The 21,574-nt window shown below is 33.4% G+C and overlaps 1 protein-coding gene across 8 annotated transcripts in view; it reads right to left on the bottom strand.

The window, feature by feature from the left end:
• Positions 1 to 14,806: 14,806 nt before the first annotated feature.
• LIMS1 (LIM zinc finger domain containing 1) overlaps positions 14,807 to 21,574 on the bottom strand; it is a 200,505-nt gene continuing 193,737 nt past the window's right edge. For 7 of the 8 annotated variants that reach the window (XM_037806950.1, XM_037806951.1, XM_037806953.1 and 4 more), the window contains 2 exons: positions 21,203 to 21,278; positions 14,807 to 18,805 (listed from right to left, as the gene is read on the bottom strand). In XM_037806950.1, coding sequence (XP_037662878.1) covers positions 18,691 to 18,805; positions 21,203 to 21,278 — 191 coding nt within the window. In that variant the 3' untranslated portion in view covers positions 14,807 to 18,690. Of the gene's footprint in view, positions 18,806 to 20,567; positions 21,000 to 21,202; positions 21,279 to 21,574 lie in introns of those variants that run through there. The other variant, XM_037806955.1, reaches the window with a different exon arrangement.

Raw genomic sequence — 21,574 nt, forward strand, 5'->3', positions numbered from 1 at the left:
CCAAATTCGAACAACCTACTTTGCTGACTTGGAAAGCTAGTTATATTTTTGTTTGGAAGGGCAAAGGGACTTGAATCACGAAAAACATCCTAAAAAAGAAGAATGAAGTGGGAGCACTTACACTTCCAGACTTTGAAGCCTGCTATAAAGCTACAGTGGTCAAAACAGCATGGTATTGGCATAAAGATAGACATATTGATAAATGGAATGAAATTGAGAGTTAGAAAATAGACCCCCAGATAAACAGTTGACTGATTTTTTGATAAAGCCCCCAAATCCACTGAACTAGGACAGAACAATCTCTTCAACAAATGGGGCTGGGGGAACTGGGTACCCATATCCAAAGAATGAAAAAGGACCCCTACCTCACACCCTATACAAATATTAACTCAAAGTGGATCAAAGATCTCAATATAAGAGAGAGAAAAATAAAACTCCCAGAAGAATAATGTAGGGAAATATCTTCAAGACCTAGTATTAGAAAGTTGCTTCTTAAACTTTATACCCAAAGCACAAGCAATGAAAGAAAAAAATAGATAAATGGGAACGCAAAATCAAAAGCTCCTGTACCTCAAAGGAATTTGTCAAAAAGGTGAAGAGGCAGCCAAGTCAATGGACAAAATATTTGGAAACCATGTATCTGATAAGAGACTGATATCTTGCACAGATAAAGAAATCCTACAACACGACAATAGTACAGCCCAATTATAAAATGAACAAAAGATAGGAAAAAGCATTTCTCTGAAGAGGAAATACAAATGGCTAAAAAAAAGCACATGAAAAAATGTTCATCTTCACTAGTTATTAGGGAGATGCAAATCAAGACCACAATGAGATATCATCTCACACCACTAAGAATGGCTACCATCAAACAAACAGGAAACTACGAATGCTGGAGAGGATATGGATAAATTGGAACTCTTATTCATTGCTGGTGGGAATGTGTAATGATATAGCCACTCTGAAAGAGAGTTTGGCAGTTTCTTAGAAAACTAGATACTGAATTACCCTATGATCTGGCAATTCCACTTCTTGGTATATACCCAGAAGATTTGGAAGCAGTGACATGAGCAGACAGTTGTACATCAATGTTCATGGCAGCATTATTCACAATTGCCAAGAGATGGAAGCAATCCAAGTGTCCTTTAACAGACAGTGGATAAACTATATATAAAATGAAATACTATGCAGCAGAAATAAGCAACAAGGTCCTGAAATATAGGGCAACATGGATGAAACTTGAAGACATAATTCTGAGTTAAATAAGTCAGGAGAGATATTGTATGTTACCACTTCTATGAACTACCTGAACAATGTAAAATCCATGTCTTATAATGTGGAATATTGGGGACCTAGTGATAAACAGTAGCTGATGAGGGGGAATGATAATCTAATAAGTTCAGATATGTTAATGATGGTGAATTCAAAGGTATGGTAATGGATAGGGATGATGATTGTTTCTTAATAGGATTATAAGTATAAGAGCTCTACTGAAAGCAAATAGGATTGAAAGAGGTTGTTTAAAGGCATATTTCCCACAGATGAGCACCACAAATATAAATAGGTACTTGCATGGTATACTTCTAAGGTATGACGCTGGCACAGAGAGTTGATGACAGAAAGGTATATGGGAAAAAATCTACATATTGCATACTAGGGACTATAATTTATAGGAATACCATACTAGTATTAGACAAATACTAGGGACAAATAATTGAGGGCTGACAGGAGCTACGAGATGTTTTGAGTCATGAGAATTGTTTAAAATGGAGAGTGATGAGGATTGTACGGCTAAGTGACAATAATGTGAGATATGGATGGATTATCATGGACACAATATGCTATGTGAATTTAGGAACCCCTACTTTCTAAGTCAAGCCCTCACTATTGAGGCTTGCTCTGGTGAAACTTATGGTTGTAAAGGGGAGGCGAAGCCCACTTTTAATTATGTCTAGGAGTCACCTCCAGAGAACCTCTTTTTTGCTCAAATGTGGACTTTCTAAGCCTAACTCTGTAAATAAATTTATTACAGACACAGACACCCCAATGGGGGAAAGACCCTCAAGATGAATGAGCCTTCCAGGAGACGTGGGACATGGATTCCAGGAATGAGCCTGATCCTGGCATCGAGGGGTTCAGAGTGCCTTTTTGACCAAAAAGGGGAAAAGAAAGGCAACAAAATAAAGTTTTAGTGGCTAAGAGAGTTCAAATAGAGTCAAGAGGCTGTCCTGGATGTCACTCCCATGAAAGCTTCATCTAGATATGCCAAATGACCACAATATAAGTCAACAGTAGCCCCCAAAACATTAAAGAATACCTGGATCCCTATCTGGGACTCCATATAAAAGTTTCACTCACTAACTTTATTTTTCAGAGACTTAAATCCTTTAGAGTGCTCCTGTGTCAGCTAAGTCCCCAAACCCAGAGGCAATAGCCTCTTCAAGAACATCAACTAGATGTGTCCCCTTTGTTCATAAAGTAGACACCCCTTTTCAACCTGAACAGGTTAGGATGGTCACTGCCTAGACATCCCTGAAGATCAGGAAAGTGATTAAACTAGAGGAAGGGGCAGCAACAGACAAGATGGAATTTAACAAAGGATTATGAATACTGAATCTTTACATAATTTTCTTTTTCTTAGTTGCTAGGGTACTAGAATAGATAGAAGGAAAGAATTGAAATGGTGGAACTGTAACACATAGCATCCTTTGAAATTTGTTCTATAGCTACTTGTTAAATTTAATTTGAAAGCTATACCTTTTTGTATATATGTTATATTTCACAGTAAGGAAGTAATGGAAACTATGGTACTATAACTCATAACTTTGGAAATTTCCTATATATCTACTTGTTAAATTATACTTTGAAAGACATTACCTTTTTGTATATATGTTATATCTGACAATAAGGAAATAACTGAAACTGTGGAACTGTAACCTACAATATTTTTTTGAAATCTGTTCTCTAGCTACTTGGTAAATTGCACTTGGAAAATTATCACTTCTACATATATATGTTATATTGAACAATAAAATATGGTTTAAAAAAACAGTGTTTTCAGTAGTGAAGATATTTTTGGGCTTAGATTATATTTGTGAACACAGTGGGGTGCTGCTTGTGTGGGAGAATATCTAACATGAAATATGTTGAAATTTTTAACTGGAGATTTGACACCAGGTAATTTTTATCCTTATTGATTTTTACATATTTTCCAAAGCTTCTACAATGAGCAAGTATTAACTTTTATAAAGAAGGAAAAATAGCATTTTGTTTTGTTTTATTTCAATCATATTGGATGCAAATAAGGAAAAAGGAAAAGATTGTCAGGAGTTTTCCAGACTGACTAAGATGTGTTAAGAAAAGTAATATAGAAACCAGAACCTTGTTTGGGATGGAAAATGGTATTCTAAGTAGTTGATTCATTTCACTTGAGATACCAGTTACATATCCTGTTGGAGAGGCTTGATGGGTAAAAGAAATGGTAAGATCCAGGGTGTACTTGGTCCAAGATTTGGAAGTCATTAACCTCAGGGGGTAGTTGAAAGCGTGAGTTTGCCTCAGAAAACGTGTTAGTAATAACAGCCATAGCTAACAACTAAGCACTATGTTCCAGGCCCTTCTCTTAGCGTGTCACATGTATTAACTTATTTAATCCTCCCAAGAACTTTGTGAGAGGCACTATTATTCCTTATTATCCTCAGTGTTACAGATACGGAAACCAAAGGAGAGAGCAGGGAAGCAACTTGCCCAGGCATACACACCAAGTAAAATGAGAACTACTAATCTGTTTAAGTTGAATATGCTGACAAGAAATAGGCCAAAGAGGGAAACTTCTTGAGGAACTAAAAAAGCTTTCCGTAAGAAGGTTTATTGAAGTTCAAAACCTCAGTTTTAAAATAGGAGTATGTCTGCTCTTCTGGCCTTTTAAAGTAGGCAGTCTTCTTGATGATGTCCATTCTAGCCAGCATCTTTCCCCAGCAGACCAGTTCCATCCAAACCTGTTCTGACGTGTAATTATCTGTCTCCCAATTAATAACACACCTAGTTATAATGTTCTCTGCAAGGAACTCCTTAGCAGCAGGATGAATTCCACTCTAACTTCTCCATTACTCATGCTGATGCTGTGCATGAATTCGAATGAGACATGAATCCATAAAAATCTGACTTGTGACACTTTTCAACAGCAGTTTTAACCTGATTAATCCTCTGATGACTTGACTTCTGAATTAACATTGAGCTAATGGGCACCCAATATTGATGCTGATCAAACTCAAGAGTTTGATCAAGAGTTTTTCCATCTCCCCAAGCATCTCTATCCTGTAGTTGTCACCATCCTTTGCCTAGACACAGAAACTTTCATATATCACAATTCCTTTCTTATTCAGACTCAGTCATACTGTCAACTCATCCTATCATTTTCTCAGCATTCCCAATTTGTATGATTCTGTAGGAATCCTGAACTACTACTTACTATAGAGCACTTTTCAATACTCACACAGCTTTTGAACATAGAATTGATGAGGTTAAAAAATATTCATAAAGAACCTCGGGAACAAAAGGAACCAAATACCTGCAAATTATCACTGACACAATCTTTGTACTGGGGCATAATTAAGTTGTTTTCATTTTAAACTTTTGCTTTGACTGCATCTCTGAAATTAGAAGCTTCTATACATTCTGCTTTTGATGTCCATTAAACCTAAACTGCCTTTGATGTACAGAAATAGCTTTTTCACACATCAACTGAGGAAGGATTTGGACCTATCACAAGATAGCACAACTCTGCCTGAAACCATATGGGGAAAGTTTGCACAAATCATAAATTAGACAATATATGTGTATGCATCTGTATGATATACATGTATGTTTGTATATATTTGTGGGAAATGGAATCCCCTATATCAGTGCATCCAATAGAAATATAATGTGGCCTAAATATGTAATTAAAAATGTTCTAGGACCCATGTTTAAAAAAGTAAAAAGGAACAGGAGAAATTAATTTTAATCTTTTATTCAACCTAATATATTCAAAACATAATTTCAACATATAATTAATATAAACACATTATTCGTAAGCTATTTTACATTCTTGTACTAGGTCTTTAAAATCTGGTGTGCGTTTTACACTTGTAGGACATCTCATATCAGACACTAAAGTTTCATAAGAAATGCTTGATTTGTATGTCTATTCCATAAAATTTAGGAGTGGAAAAATAGATTCACATACCCAAGTTGTTCCAGACATCCGTCAAAGTCTTCCAATAACTGAATCAAGTATCTTTTTTTAAAATTTGAATTTAAATCAAAATTAAATTAAAAATCCACTCACACTGATCTCTTTTCAAGTGCTTAACAGCCACATGTGACTAATGTATTGGACAGCACAGCTGTATATAATTCCACTGCTGGTTGTTCAGACATTAAAAAAAAGAAAACAGGAAATCCCTTTAGCAGTAGAACAGAATAATACCTGTAGCAAAGTGGTGAAGGAAAATGAAAAAAATACAGCTCCCCAGAAGCTGAAGTGTAGAGCTTTAGAAAGAGAATAATCAGTGACATCAAATGCTACAAAAAGATCAGGAATGATGACAAAAAAACTCTTACACTTGGTTCCTAAAAGTTCTCTTTTGAAAAAAGTGCAGACTGCCCATGGTTAAGGATGGATTAGGTAGTAAGGAAATGGTGTTGATTACTTTTCTAATAGAACTTACATTGGTATTTTTGGTAAATAAAATGATCATGCAGAGAAATTGCCCCCCTTTTGGGCATATTGTTCTATGACTTTTGACATGTATAGATTTGTGTGTCCACTACAACAATCAGGAATCAGAACAATTTTATCATCCTCCAAAACTCATTTATGTTATCCCTTTATAGTCATACCCTCCACTCACCCCTTACCACTGGTGTGTTCTCCACACTACAGCTTTGTCTTTTCAAGAATGTTATGAAAACAGAATTGAATTGTATTTAACCTTTTGAGAGTGGCTTCTTTTACTCAGCATAATACCTCTAAAATTCACCCAAGTTGTTGCATGTATCAGCAGTCTTTTTCATTGCTTAGGAAAATTCCATGGTACAGACATACCACAGTTTGTTATCCATTTCCCAATTCCAAGTCATTTGGGTTGTTATCACTTGTTGTTTATAATTCCTAGAGCTGCTATAAACACTCATATACATGTTTTTCAATGAACACAAGTTTTCATTTCTCTAGAGCAAGGGTCGGGAAACTAGGGCCTTTGGACTGGCCACTTGCTTTTGCAGTGCAGTGACAGAGCTGAGTAATTGTGACAGAGCTCTACGGCCTGCAAACCTAAAATATTTACTATCTGACCTTAAAGAAAAACTTTGCTAACCCTTGTTCTAAAACAAAGACCCGGGAGTGGGATTGTTGAGTCCCATTGAGGGTAGATGTGTAACTTTATAAGAAACTGCGAAGCTGTTTTCCAGAGTGGCTGTATCATTTTTGCTTTCCCATCAGCAGTGCGTGAGGGGTCTGCATCCTCACCATCACTTGTGTATTCTCAGTATTTAAGTCATTCTAAAAGGTGCATAATGGATCTCCTCATAGTTTCATTTTAGCCCTTAAAAGGCTGAACATCTTTTCCTTTGCATATTTTCCATTCACATACCCTTTTTGATGACCTGAGTGTTTTACAGTTTAGTTGCCTATTTTTAAATCATTTTGTTTTGTTTTGTTTTACTGTTGAATTCTGTCTGAGCGTATTTTATGTATTCTGATTACATGTCCTCTATCAGGTATATGATTTGAAAGCATTTTTCTCCCAGTGTGTAGTTTTTTTCATTCTGTAAACAGTGAAATCTGCAGAGCAAGCTTTTTAAATTTTGATTAAGTTTAACGTATCAATTATTTTTTCATTTATGAATCATACATGCTCTTGGGGTCATGTCCAAGAACACTTTGCCTATCCAGGCCATGAAGACTTTCTTCTACGCTTTCTTGTAGATTTGTTTCAGACTATTCATTTAGACCTATGATCCAATTTGAGTGAATTTTTATATTAAGTGGAAGGTTTATGTCAAGATGCTTTTATGCATACGGATGTCCAACTGCTTCAGCAATATTTGTTTAAAATATTTTCCTTTCTCCATTAAATTGCTTCTGCACCCTTTTCAAACTCAAATGACCCTATTTGTTTGGGTCAATTTCTGGGCCCTCCATTTTGTGTCATCGATTTATGCATCTGTCTCTTTGCAGATATCTCACTGTCCTGATTACTATAGTTTTATAAGTCTTAATACTGGGTAGTGTGATTCCTCCAACTTTATTTTGCTGTGTCAAAATTGTTAACATATTCTAGTTTCTTTGCATTTTTATATTCATTTTATAATCTGATTATATTGGCAAAAAAAAAATGCTGCTGGGATCTTGATTGGAAATGTGATTTAATCTATAGACCAGTTTGGTGAGAATTACAAACTTTAGGTTGAGTCTTCCAATTCGTGGGCATGATATGTCCCTCCATTTATTTAGGTCTTCTTTGATTTCATCAATATTTCATGGTTTTAAGCATATATACATCCTGTACATGTTCTGTTAGATTTATACCTATTTTATTTTTAAGAGCTAGTTTAATGGCGTTATTGTTTTAGATCTCATCTTCCAATTGTTCATTACTTGTATAGAGAAATACAATTGATTTTTCGCGTGTTAGCTTTGTATCCTATGAAACTGCTAAACTCACTTATTCTAGGAGTTTTTTTGGTAGGTTCCTTGGAATCTTATACATAGACAATCATGTTGTTATCAGCAAATAGGGACTGTTTTGTTTCTTCCTTTCTAATCTGTAGGCCTTTTGTTTCTTTTTTCTTTCCTTATTGCACTATCTAGGGCTTCAGGTACAGTACTGAATGAGACTTAAGACTGTGGACATCGTTGCCTTTTTTCTGATATTAGGAGAAAGACTTTCATCATTAAATATAATGTTAGCTGTAGCTTTTTGTAAATACCTTAATCAAGTTCAGGAAATTCCCTTCTATTCTTAGTTTATTGAGAATTTTTATCAAGGATACTAAATTCTGTCAAATGCTTTTTCTGCATCGATATGATCATGTCATTGTTCTTCTTTAAGCTGTTAATATGGTTACATTTATTGCTTTTAGAATATTAGGCCATCTTTGAATTCCCAGTATAAACACCACGTATGTGATTGTGATGTATTAACCTTTTTATATACTGCTTGATTCAATTTGCTAATATTTTTTGAGGATTATTGTGTCTATGTTCATGAAGGATATTGATAATTTCTAATTTCTCTTAAGATTCCTTTTTTGATCCATAGATTATTTAGAAGTCTGTTGTTAGGTCTACAGGTGTTTAGTGATTTTCCTGTTATATTTCTCTTAATGATTCATTGTTTACTCTTCATGGACAGAGAACATACTTGGCATGATTTCAACTCTTTTAAGTTTGTTAAGGTTTGTTTCATGAGCTAGCAGAGAGTCTATCTTGGGGAATGTTCCCTGTGCACTTGAAAAGGCTGTGTATTCTGCTGTTGTTGAGTAGAGAGCTCTATATGTGTCAATTAGATACAGTTGGTAGGTGGTGCTTTTCAGTTTCGTCTGTGTCCTTCTCATTTTCTATCTACTAGTTCTATTGAGAGACGGAGTATTGAAGTCTCCAACTGTTTGTCTATTTCCCCTTTCAGTTCTGTCAGTTTTTGCTTCATGTATTTTGAAACTCTGATGTTGGATGCAAACACATTTAAGAGTGTTATGTCTTCTTGGTGAATTGAACTTTTTATCACTATGTAATGTCCTTCTTTATCCCTAATAATTTTCTTTGCTTAGAAATTTCCTTTGCCTAATATTAGTATAGATACTCCAGCATTCTTTTGATTGGTGTTTGTATGGTATAGATTTTTCCACCCTTTTTACCTTTAATGTACATATATTATTTTGGTTCAGGCAAGTTTATTCTAGACAGCATATAGTAAGTATTATTTTTTTAATCCATTCTCACAAAGTCTTTTAACATTTATGTTTAGTACATTTATATTTAATGTAATTATTGATATTTTTGGATATATGTGTACTATTTTATTTGTTTTCTGCTTGTTACATTTTTTATTCCTTTGTTTACCTTTTCTTACCTTTCTTGGGGTTATTTGAATGACTTTTAGTATTCAATTTTAATCTATTGTTTTTGAATATATATCTTTTTATGCTTTTGTAAATGGTTGCTGTAGGGATTAAAATATATTTAATTTTCCACACTAGTTAGAATCAATACCTTACCATTTCAAGTGGAATGTAGAGAGCTTACAACATATAGATCTCTTTATCCTCCTCCCTTAATGTTTATATAATTGATATATTGAAACCCCCCATCAGACAATTATATAAATTTTTTTTTAAAACAAAATAGAGCCTCTCTACTGGTACCTGTAAGCTCAGATACAATGTGTTCCCACAAGCACGTGGGCCGATAAGGCCTCCTGGGCACGTGGAAGGGGAGAGGTGACAGGGCAGTCTCAGAGTCTGGGTTTCTTTGTGCATATCCAGAGAGAAAATGCATAGATTAGAGTTCTAATACTTAGAGACAACATAGAAATTATTATGCAAAACTCAACTCTGGAAAAGGAAGGGCATTAAAACCCTAAGGAGCCACCCCTCATCTTTGGCCAACTGGCCTCAGTGAATAATTATGTAATTTTTGCTTTCAATCATCAAACATATTTTAAATAATAATAATGGATAAAACAACTAGATAGAAGATCACTAAGGAAATAGATGACTTGAGCAATATTATAAATAAACCAGACCAAACAGACATGTATAAACTCCACTCAACAACAGGAGAATACACATTCTTCTCAAGTGCACACAGAACATTCTCCAGGATAAATTATGTGTTAAGACACAAAGATGTGTCAATAAATATTAAAAGATTGAAGTCATACAGAGCATGTTCTCTTACCACAATCAAATCAAGTTAGAACTCAGTAACAGAACGAAATTTGGAAAATTCACAAGTATGTGGGAATTAAATGGCAACTCCTAAATAACCAATGGGTCAAAGAAGAAATCACAATGGAAACTAGAAAACATTTTGAGATGAGTGAAAACGAAAACACAACATACCAAAACTTAACAGAATTCAGCTAAAGCAGTGTTTGGAGGGAAATTTATATCTCTAAATGCCTATATTAAAAATAAGGAACAATCTTAAAATCAATAATATAACCTTCTACCTTAAGAGAGTAGAAAAAGAAGAGTTAACTAAACCCAAAGGAAACAGAAAGAATAATAAATATTCAAGTGGAAATAAACAAATAGAGAACAAAAACATTAGAGAAAAACCAACTAAACCAAAAGCTGTTTCTTTGAAAAGATAAACAAAACTGATAACATTTTAGCTAGATTGACCAAGAAAAAAAATAGAGAAGACTCATTACTAAAAAAGGAATGAAAAGAGCACTTATACTGACTTTACAGAAATATAAAGGAATACTTTAACCAATGCTAACAAATTCGATCACCAAGATGAAATGGACAAATTCCTAGAAAGACATACATTACCCAAACTGACTCTACAAGAAACAGAAAATCTGAATAGACCTATAACAAGTAAAGAGATTGAGTTAGTAATCAAAAAACAAACAAAACAAAACAAAAAAACACTCAACAAAGACAAGGGCCAGATGGCTTCACTGATGAATTCTAAAGAAGAATGAATATCAATCTCTCTCAAACTCTTCCAAAAATAGAATAGGAGGGAACACTTCCTAACTCATTCTATGATGAAAGTATTACCCTGATTCCAAAGCCATAAAAAGTTAACAAAAGAAAAGAACACTATAGACCAATATCCTTTATGAATATAAGTGCAAAAAATCCTCATCCGAATACTAGCAAAACAAGTTCAACAGCATATATAAAGGATTATCCACCATGACCAAAGATGGTTTAGCACATGAAAATAAATCAGTGTCAGTATCAACAAAATATTGATAGAATAAAGAAGAGCACATAATCATCTCAATAGACACAGAAAAAGTTTTGACAAAAATCTACCCCCCTTCCATGATGAAAATATCTAACAAACTAGGAATAATAGGGAATTTCCTCAACCTGATAAAGGGCATCTACCAAAAACACCTGACAGCTAATATCATACTTAATGGTGAAAAACTGAAAACTTTGCCTTTAAGATCAGAAATAAGCATGTCCTCTCATCCCCCTGTTCAACATTGTCCTGGAGAGTCTAGCCAGAATAGACCAGAAAAAGAAATAAGAAGCATCCAGATAGAAATGGAAGACATAAAACTATCTCTATTTGTAGATAACATGATCGTGTATATAGAACACCCTAAGTAATTCTTCAAAAAAAAAATTCAAGCTAATAAACTAGTTCAGCAAGGTTGTAAGACACAAGGCAATATACAAAAAAAAAAAAAAAAAAAAAAAAAAAGTTGTATTTCTATACACCAGCAATGGACAATTATAAACAAAATAAAGAAAACTATTCTGTTTACAATAGCATCAAAAAGAAAAAGATATTTACACATACATTTAATCAAAGAAATTCAAGAATTGAACACTGAAAACTAAACATTGTTGAATATCAATGAAAAGACAAAATCTCAGTTAAAAATGGGCAAAGGATTCGAATAGACAGTTCTTTAAAGAAGACATACAAACGGATAACAAGCACACAAAAAGATGTTCAACATCAGTATTTATTATGATGAAAATCAGAACCATAAACATAGAGTTTCTGTATGATCCATTAATGTCACCCCTAGGTATATACCCAAAAGATATGAAAACATATGATTACACAAAAACTTGTATATGAATATTTAATAGCAGCATCATTCTTAATAGCAAAGTGTGGAAACAACCCAAATGCCAATTAACAGACAAATGGCTAAACAAAATGTGGTATATCTACACAGTGGAATATTATTTAGTCATAAAAAGGAATTAAGTACTAATACATGCTACAATATGGGTGAACCTTGAAAATATTAATGCTAAGTGAAATAATTCAATCTCAAAAGGCAAAATATTATAATTCCATTTATATGAAATGTCCAGAATAAGCAAATTCATAGAGACAGAAAGTAAATTAGTAGTTTTCAGAGGATGGGTAGAAGGGGATATTGGAAGTAATTGTTAACCTCTTGCTGGGGTGATAGAAACCTTTGGAATTAGATCATGGGGAAGGTGCACATTGAATATATTAAAAAGTACTGAATGTTATACTTCAAAATTGTGAAATTTATGTTACATGAATTATGTATGTTTTTCTCTGGCTGCTTCCTAGATTTTTTTCTTTTTCTTGGTATTTTTTGCAGTTTGTAAATGTGTTTGGGCATGGATTTTAGGGGATTTACCCTGTTTGGGGCTCACTGAGCTTCTTGAATCTGTAGGTTTTTATCTTTCATTGGAATGTGGAAAGGTTTCATCATTTCTACAAAATTTTTTCTACACCACACTGTTTCTCATCTCCTAGGATGCCACTGACATGAACGTTAGATCTTTTGTTACTGTTCCACAAGTTCTCGAGGCTCTGTTTATTTTTTATGCGTCTTTATTTTCTTTGTTAAGACTGGACGATTTCTATTGATCTATTGTAAGCTCACTGACTCTTTCCTGTCATGTTCATTCTGCCATTGAGCCTAATTAGTAATAGTTATATTTCTCAATTCTAAAATTTCAATTTGATTCTTCTTTAAATCTTCTATTTCTTTATTAACACTTTCTATTTTTCCACTGATTTCAGGTGTTCATGATTTACATATTATGAGGCTCTAAGCCTTGTTTAAATCATCTGGAGTTTGTAGATATCTTTGTTTTAGCAGGCAATCTTCCTGGTTAGGTTCAAACAACTAGTTCCATCCCTCCCTGGGTCTGTAGTTCCAAAGCCAGTTCAGTTTTCAAAGCCTTCCCCGGGACTATTCAGTTCTGTCCCATTTGTGCGCCACCCAGTGGCCAGTCATATTTCTGATGATGGGACTTACCACATTATTCTCGGGCATTTCTAATGGCCTTTAGTAAACAGTGAGCTTTGCCAGGTCTGAAAGTTTATCTGTTTTACTACTTTATAAGGGTAGCTGACAACAGCTGACATTCCATGTTTCTTGAATTTGTTTACTTCTAATCTACTCTCCCCTCACTTCTATTTTGCTGCTTTTCTTTGTATACCAAGCTCACTAAATTTGTTAGAATTATGCATAAATTCAGAGTAAGCAGGTGATAAGAGTCAAAGAAACTCAAGTATGTGGAATGTGGTATGCATTTGGTTATACATTTTGGTTATTTTAAGGCTTTTACTTGCTAATTTTTGCCTGTGAAAAAGCTTAGTCCCAAATAGTTTAGGTCTCCTTACATGTGCACAAAATTGGAAGCCCATGGCTGTCCTCTGAAGGAATTCACAACTTGAGAGCTACAATATCCATGTAAAAGTTTCAGAATTGAGAACAATGTTTAAGAACGGTATCTCTTGATTAAATGTGGGGTCTCTGGGTTGAATTATTAACTGGAAAATAGCTTGAATAACTCTCAAATGCTGATACCTTTGACCCAATATAATCCCTCTTATGGGATTCAACATGATCTACAGATATGTGGCAAAGAAATACCTTTTTAATAAACTGCTCCTTCCACAATGCTTGGCTCTAATACTTTTGTAATTAAAATTCTCTTTTTGGATCATATAAATAAGATTTTCATTTCTAGTACTGTAAATGAATAAATCATTCTGCCTGATAAAATTTTAGATTTAAGAAGTCATTTGCCCTTGCACTGGAGATTAGTGATATTCCTTAGGTAAAGTCTTCAACTTGATCCTGTCACATCAAAAGGCTTTAACATTTGGGAGATCATAAGACAGTATTTGGAGCACATTTGAAAAAGCTTTACTTTCAACTTTACTAATTTAGAATGTATGAAAATTTAACAGGAATTGCTTTTAGCTCATCTATGGTCTATCTATGGAAAAAAATTGCCAAAAAATTGCTGTAAATAATACTGTAGGATATAAACTTAACCCATAATAGAACATATTCAAAAAATAAAGTTAGCATTATTCTACTGTAACATTTATTCTGGGAAACTGAAAAACAGTATCTGAATAGAGTCCCTTTTTCCCTCTCAGAAAAACTCCAAACGACAAATTTAAAAACCATTTTTAAAACACTTTGCTGTATTTACACCATATTCTTTTATGCCTTTTGCACATATTTATGATGATCCTGTAAGGGATTTTGGTTACTGTATAGGATTTTGGATCCTGCTTTTAACATTTATTATAAGCATTTCCCACAGTAGATTTTTCAAGCAACAAAGGATGACATTTGTATTTTAGAAAGAGAACCCTGACTGCAGCCTTTGTATTGTTTTTTTGCTTTAAAACTTCCAATAGCTTAGTAGAATACTTAAAACTGGTAAAGGTATAATGCACATTGCTCAATTATTCCCTCATTCATTGGAAAAATGGAGCACCTACAGGGAACGGACATGTGGCTGGAGTGGAGGATACAAAGATAAAATAACAACACGGTCCTTGCTCTCAGGTAAAAACTGAGGTAAGAGCAAGGGACTAGAGGAGCAAAGAGACGGTGACTAGTTTTGTTTGAAGAACTCAGGAAAGACTTTGTAGAAGGCGGTGAAATTTGAGCTGAGAGGGGTCTATTTATTATAAGCAGGCCAGTCAGAATGTAGGAAAGACAATTCTGTGGGGCATGGCACTAGCCACTAGAAGAAAAACAGACTTAACAATAGGTTGGGATCTCACTGGGGTCCTTGAATGCCATAGGAAAGAGATGGGCCCTTATGTTGCCTTTTTTTTTTTTTTTCCTGTGAGCCAAACAGAGGTTAATAAGCAAGAGAGAGCTGACTGTTGTCTGGAAGTCAGAACTGAATGAGAATAGCAAGAAGGCAGGCAGGAGTTGCAGGTCAGAAGGAGGAAGAGAAAGGTTTCTGGATGCTTTCCAAAGTCAAAGTGATGAATTTTGGAGTAGTTAGATGTGTGGGGAAGATGAAGGAAAGAAAAGAAGTCAACTTGTTGGTAGCTTGGACACCTGGATAGACAGTAATGCCAGTAAGGGAAATTTAGAAATGGAGAATATTTGAAAAGCAAGAGGGCCTGGAATGACCATTCCTTAGCCTAGCTAACTTCTATTCAAGATTCACTTCTTCCAAGAAGCCTCCCTGACACATCCTTCCCTGAGCCTGGAGGTCCTACTGCTGCAATCTTTCAAAACCCTGTGCTCGCCCCATTACAATACCTCCCATGTTAGGTTGTAATTATCTGTCTCCTTGGGCAGGTGGAAACCAAAGCTCTGCACCTCCCAAGGGAAAGAAGAGTGCAAGACTCTAATCAGACAGAACCCTCAGGGATCTGTGCATTTAAATATGCTGAAGAGCTGGGAAAGGATTGAGCCCTGGAAGGGGAACACAACTTCAGAGAGCATTAGCAATGAACATCTTCCATACACACTGCACACAGCGATTCAGGGTTTGATAAAAGAATTCTGTATTAAGACACGTATCTTCTTCGCTAAGAATTGAACAAACATCAGAATTTACCCTCAATAGTGGATGGTTCTAAAATATGGCTTATACACAGTAATCAGATCATTTTCTTTTATTCATATAATGAATCTTTCTATGTTATGTTTATGAATACTTGAATTTTCCTATATGCATACATGTACACACCCCCTACAGTAACAGCATAGACATCATGGTGCAGTAGAAACACTTAGAAATTTGGAATCACAGGAACTGGGGTTCAAATCCTGGTTATGTCACTTTTAAGTTGTGCAACCTTGAAGGAATTACTTAACATCACTTTATTATTCTTTTGTGAAGTGGTAAGAATTATAAGTAACTCATACAGTTGTGAGGATTAAATAAAAAAGTATCTGTGGGAATTGCACTGTGAACTTTATAGACAGGAAAAATGTTTGATTAAATATTTTTATAAGGATTTAGATATAGTACTATTTAAATTGAGCTCCAGGAATAAAACAACAACTATATTCAGTAAAAGTTTAAAACTGTTTTCTTAATGTTTGTCCTATGTTCTCACAATTCTGTCTCAAAGCCATTCAAATTAAACAATGCACAACAGGGTATCATTAATAATTATGAACATTTATTAAGCACCAAAAGTATACTGCATGGTTGTTTTATAGAAACATAATTGTTGAGATAATGTCCCTGCCACTGAGCTCACAATCTAAAATGAAATACAACAAGAATGCTGTAAGCCTACCTCAAAATTTCCTTAACTTAGAAATGCCTATTTTGGCAAATGCGTGAGGCAAGGTAACCTGTTATTTTTAGGTGCAGTGTTAATAAAGCTTGGAACATGATCTAAAGAATGTTTTACTTTACCCAGACATTTTCTCCAGTTATAGTAAACTAAGAAAAAGAGCTCTTGGAAATTAGGTAAGGACAATGAATTACTTCAAATTGTTTTGTAGAACTTTAAACAAAGAAATGGTTACTAGCTTGAGTTTTTCAGCAGCCAGGACAACTTCCATAAAAAAAATTACAAAATAGACCAAGTTTGTCTTCTATTACACTAACAACTTCTTCCTCCTTTCCCACATATAACAGGAAGGAAGTTCTGTAATGTAATGATGCCCCTAGGAAGAAGAGAGTATTGTACCTAAATAAACTACCCTAAATAAAAGGGGCCTACCAAGTCAAACTTCCGAAATACACTAATTCATGTTTTAAGAGAGGACTGAGTAAAGATACCAGGGGTCCTTCTGGCTGGAGATGTCCAGCTTTGTAAGAAATGTGAGCAAAGCATCTGAGTTCAGTCTATGCATCTTCAAGGTAAATAAGAATACAGGTAAAGGCTTGCTTTTCTGCTCTGTATTTCTGGTGTAGGAATATATAAGAATTTAGTATTAAGAATCTATACTTCAAATGCTGCCCTATTTTGCCTATACTGATAGTATAATATTTAATAAATACTTTAAAAGTTTTCATTGCTGGTCATTTATTAGCTGACAAAGGCACACTGAAAGGATTTTGATTCTTACTGTCAAATACAAAGACTGTTTTAGGCTATTAAGAATATACAGTCTTAAGCTACATATTGATACATTTCAGTCATCTACGATAATTTCTGAACTCTAAAAGAACACTAAAATATAAAGTGGTTGTACATTATTTGAAAAGAGAAACAATTTATTTTTTAAAGTGCATGCACAAGATTTTTAGAAAACGCATGCATACAAATATTTTAATGGCAGACTGGTGGCATCCTGAGATGTTTTTTATGATGGAACAATATTTTTCCCATTAGGAGCCCATCTTGGTAATTTTCTTTTTAAGAAGCATAGCAGCAGTAACATCTTTAAATGTCCACAAAGTTTACTTTACATAACAAGCTTATACAGAAAGAATGGTCCAGAAACTTCAGGGTAAAACTTTTCATAAAGTAGAATAACTCACTACTTTTGACTTAAAATTGACAATTTTAATATCCTTCTTCCAATTTAGAAGTGTCATTTACACCTACTTATGGTAAATAAAATCTAATCAATTATGAGATTTGAAATGGAAAACCTGAAACACATATCAACATCGTTCTCCTCTAATAAGATGACAGATATTAATTTTAATGGGTCTCCCCAAAAATCAGAGAAAAAATTTTTTAATATAATCACAGTTGTTATAAATGAATTTGGGTTTACAAGTCTCAATTAATGTACTTTTTTTAGTTGGTATTGTACCAAAGAACTAGAATTCTTGATTAAAGTATGAGATTTCTAAAGGAAAGGCATATTTGATTTGTAGAAAGCACAGATACTGGCATGGTTATAAAGGCAATATGACCAATATATGTTCATTTATCGTTTTTTTAAAGTGATACATTCCAAGCTACATAAAATTTAATTTCATATCCTATTCTAAGACTACATCTTTGACATTAAGCTTAGAAGCATATTTACTATTATATATTTAAAAATACTTCATTTGTCTAATATTGTATTTTTCAAAGACCTGGTATAAATTTTTTTGCACAAAATTTAATAAGGCATACCATTATCTAGCTATAACTACTGTGTTAAGTATTTGTATAAAGAAAAGGGTTTACAAGAGCAAAATATAAAACTAAGAGTATTATTGCATTTAACAAAAAAATTACAAAATCAAGTAGTTCTTGTCTTGTCTTCGTAATGCGTTATGTCTATTTGACAACTATTAAATTTGATAAACATACCAAGATTATGCAAGATTTGCTTTTCTTAGTTAGTTTTCTTCCTCATATCTGCCCCCACAGCAGTTGGAAGTAATTTTCCTTTACTAAGTAAAATAATGTTTCTATTATTATTTTTTTTAACTGAGTCATGTAAAAGCTGACTCCTTACTTCCACGTTTAAAAAGTTATATTTAATTTTTTGGACCTTAATTAAAATTTAACATATAACCATGTGATTTTTGCTATCAAGCATAGTCTGTGTGTCAATAAATTGATACAGGTTAACAAAGGCAAATCCTGATTTCAACTGTTTTAAATATGATCACACAAACTTTTTTTTAATGAGAAAAAGATGATGAAGAAAACCATTCAAGTCGGTCCGCTCCATGTGAACTGTTTTGAGATTAACTTTAAATTGAAGGTGGACCAAGTCAAGTAACTTTGGTAATTTCTTATCTTTGCATAGAAGAGGAAAAATAAAATAAAGGAAATTACTTCCTCCCTAAAGTCTCAGCTAGTTTCTTAAGTCTTTTCTTCAGCTCCAATGGAAATTTCTCATAGCACTTCTTGCAGACTGGCTTCATGTCAAACTCCACAAACTTATTCCTAAAGATAATAATAAAAGAAATTAGTGGAAACATTTTCAATATAGACATATAAATAATGTGAAGAATTTTACCAAAATAGATGAAGACACTATATGATGACATCTATATTTATGTTACCAAAGAACTGTAATTCTAATCTCAATTCTGCTCATAAATTCACAATATTTGAAAAAATATGTCCTTGTAAATTTATAAATCTGTAGAAGACAAAATATATATTACATTTTACTTAGTGCTAAGTATACAGGAAATCTAATGTAAATATGATTAAGGTGAGTAAAGTCAATCATAATATAAAGTGCCACGAGAACACTTTAAAGAATAAATTTATTTAAAGCAACAAATTGTATTTTTGTAATGTGAATGATCCTTCCTTAATTGGAGGCAAAATCATCTTAAGTAGTATTTTAAATTAGGTAGCTTTGCAGTTTCATCTTTCTTAGTATAAAATGGCTTGCCTCCCACCACCAACAAAATAATGTTTACCTTAAGTCATATGGGTTAATATTTTAGTTGGTTGTCTGACAAAAAGGTTGAGAAGGGTGATATGAAAAACTTTTTAATCACTCTTAAAAAAACACGAATGTAACCAAATCATTCATGGTTACTTTGTAAATGGTAGCTGTAAAGAGAATCTAACTCTTCTTTTTAAAAGTAAGAGCAACACACATTATCAATTTACTTGTAAAACAGTCTGGAAAAGGCAACTTTTCAGATGGCCTCCTGACCATCTGCAATGCATTTCCAATAGATAATGACATTAGCATATTACTTTTGGAATCTAATACACAACTTCATAATCTATTCATTTTCTACAAAATTACATTTAGAAAGGCATGTGATGAACAAGTCTAGTGGTACATTGTCACCTATGAAAAATGGTAAAAATCTGATATAATTTTTAATGTATTTTAAGAGTATATTAATTTAGAAGACTATAGGCTTCAAATAATTTTAATAGAACAATGTTAATAAAGTTAACATTTAAAATGAAAAATCTTTTATTTTAAAGCACCACAATGGAAATAATTTTCCAGGTGCTTTTCACGTGCTAGTAAATGAAATGATGTTACATTTCAATTGGCGAAACAATGCTTCAAGAGGGAAGTTGGATTTAAACAGCACTACTGAATGAAATATTTCTCCTAAGTCTTCTTAGAACAAAAGTTATTAACATTGTCATTTTTTGATGAAAGAAATAGATTATCATTGCTTTCAGAGAGATGTCCCATAGTTTTAATATTATATTTGAATTTCAGTTCCTTTTCACGAGAAATATGAAAACTGCAACAAGAAAATGTTTTTTCGAGCTCAAAACATAATGGAAATTATGGGAGAAAAAATGGGAAAATCATGCTAGAATTCAAGAGAATTTCAAAGATTCAAATACTTTCCATAAAAATCAGGAACAAAATAGAATTTGAAGACATCATGGAAATTAATTAAAAAATAGCACCATATGGGCAGTTTATGAAAGCCTACATATTTATACCAAATATTGTAGATACCTTATTACAATCTTTGTTTAGATATGAAACACCCTGAGAAGGATTTAACTTAACAGAGAACTTAAAGTACATTTTAAAACACATCAAATAACAGTTGGAATTTGTCAATGAAATAATTTTAGTCAAAGAAACTAAAGACTAGGATTTTTAAAGCTCCATTTACCACACAAAAATACTTCAAAACTTTTCCTACCACCTATTAAAAGATTGAAATTCTTTCCCTTGAATCCACTAAAAAAAAAAAAAAAGATATCTGTACCATATTGATTGAAAAAAAAAAGGAGGGTACTCTACAGATTAAGAAAAATAGGTGAAACACAAGTGCAGACCTTACTTATTTTAGCTTTACAGTTTTAATATTTATGCAAAAGAACCAACTCTACACATAACAAATTCTTGTATTTCAATCTCTGAAAGCTACAAATATATGTCCCCCACCCCCCCAAAAAGGGAAAAAGAAACAGAACAGAAGCATATTCCAAATGACTAACCGAAGAAGAAAGTAGTGAAAATGATGACAGAAGGGACAGAAAAATTTACAAACAGACTGGCTTTTTCTTTTTCTGCTTGTCCTTATCCTTTGCTTCTCTCTCTCGTTTGGCAAGCCGCCTCTTAAATTCTTCCGGCATTTTCTCATAACAGTGTTTGCAGACTGGTTTTAGATCAATTTCAACAAACTTATCCCTTTGAGCAGGACAAAGAAGAAATAAAGGAAAGAACAGGGAACAATTAAAGGAAGAAACTTTACTTTCAGAAGGCCTGAACAGAAAGAAGAAATAAGGAATCAAATATTTCTCTCCCTTTTTTAAATTCTAGGAACATTTAAAAAAATGTTACCCAAAGTTTTTGGTCTTAGGATTCGCAGTGGACCAAACTGTAGAACTTACTTGAGTGTTAATTTAGTGTTGCAGGAAGAACAGGCAAAACAGTTCACGCACCAGGCTTTATTAAGGGCAGAAACCACTAAAGAAAGAGGAAAGAGATTTGGTCACATAAAAATACATTGTTTGCTCTGAGAGGTAGGGGTACTTAAATTACCAACTGTAAAAGAGAACTAAAGGTATTTCCATGACATTTCAAAGAGGTTCTCAAGAGATCTTCTAGAAAAAGAATCACACAGATAAAAAGCTCAGTGCCATCAATTAATGGTTTACTGAATCAATCGCTTTTAGTTACAATTTTTTTCTTTCTTTTGAGTTTCTTATCAGGAATATAAACAGTATGTACCATGTATTTACACCAAAGAGTATGTCCCCTCA

The sequence above is a fragment of the Choloepus didactylus genome, chromosome 17 (assembly GCF_015220235.1).
Source record: "Choloepus didactylus isolate mChoDid1 chromosome 17, mChoDid1.pri, whole genome shotgun sequence".
In the NCBI taxonomy this organism is placed as follows: domain Eukaryota; kingdom Metazoa; phylum Chordata; class Mammalia; order Pilosa; family Megalonychidae; genus Choloepus; species Choloepus didactylus.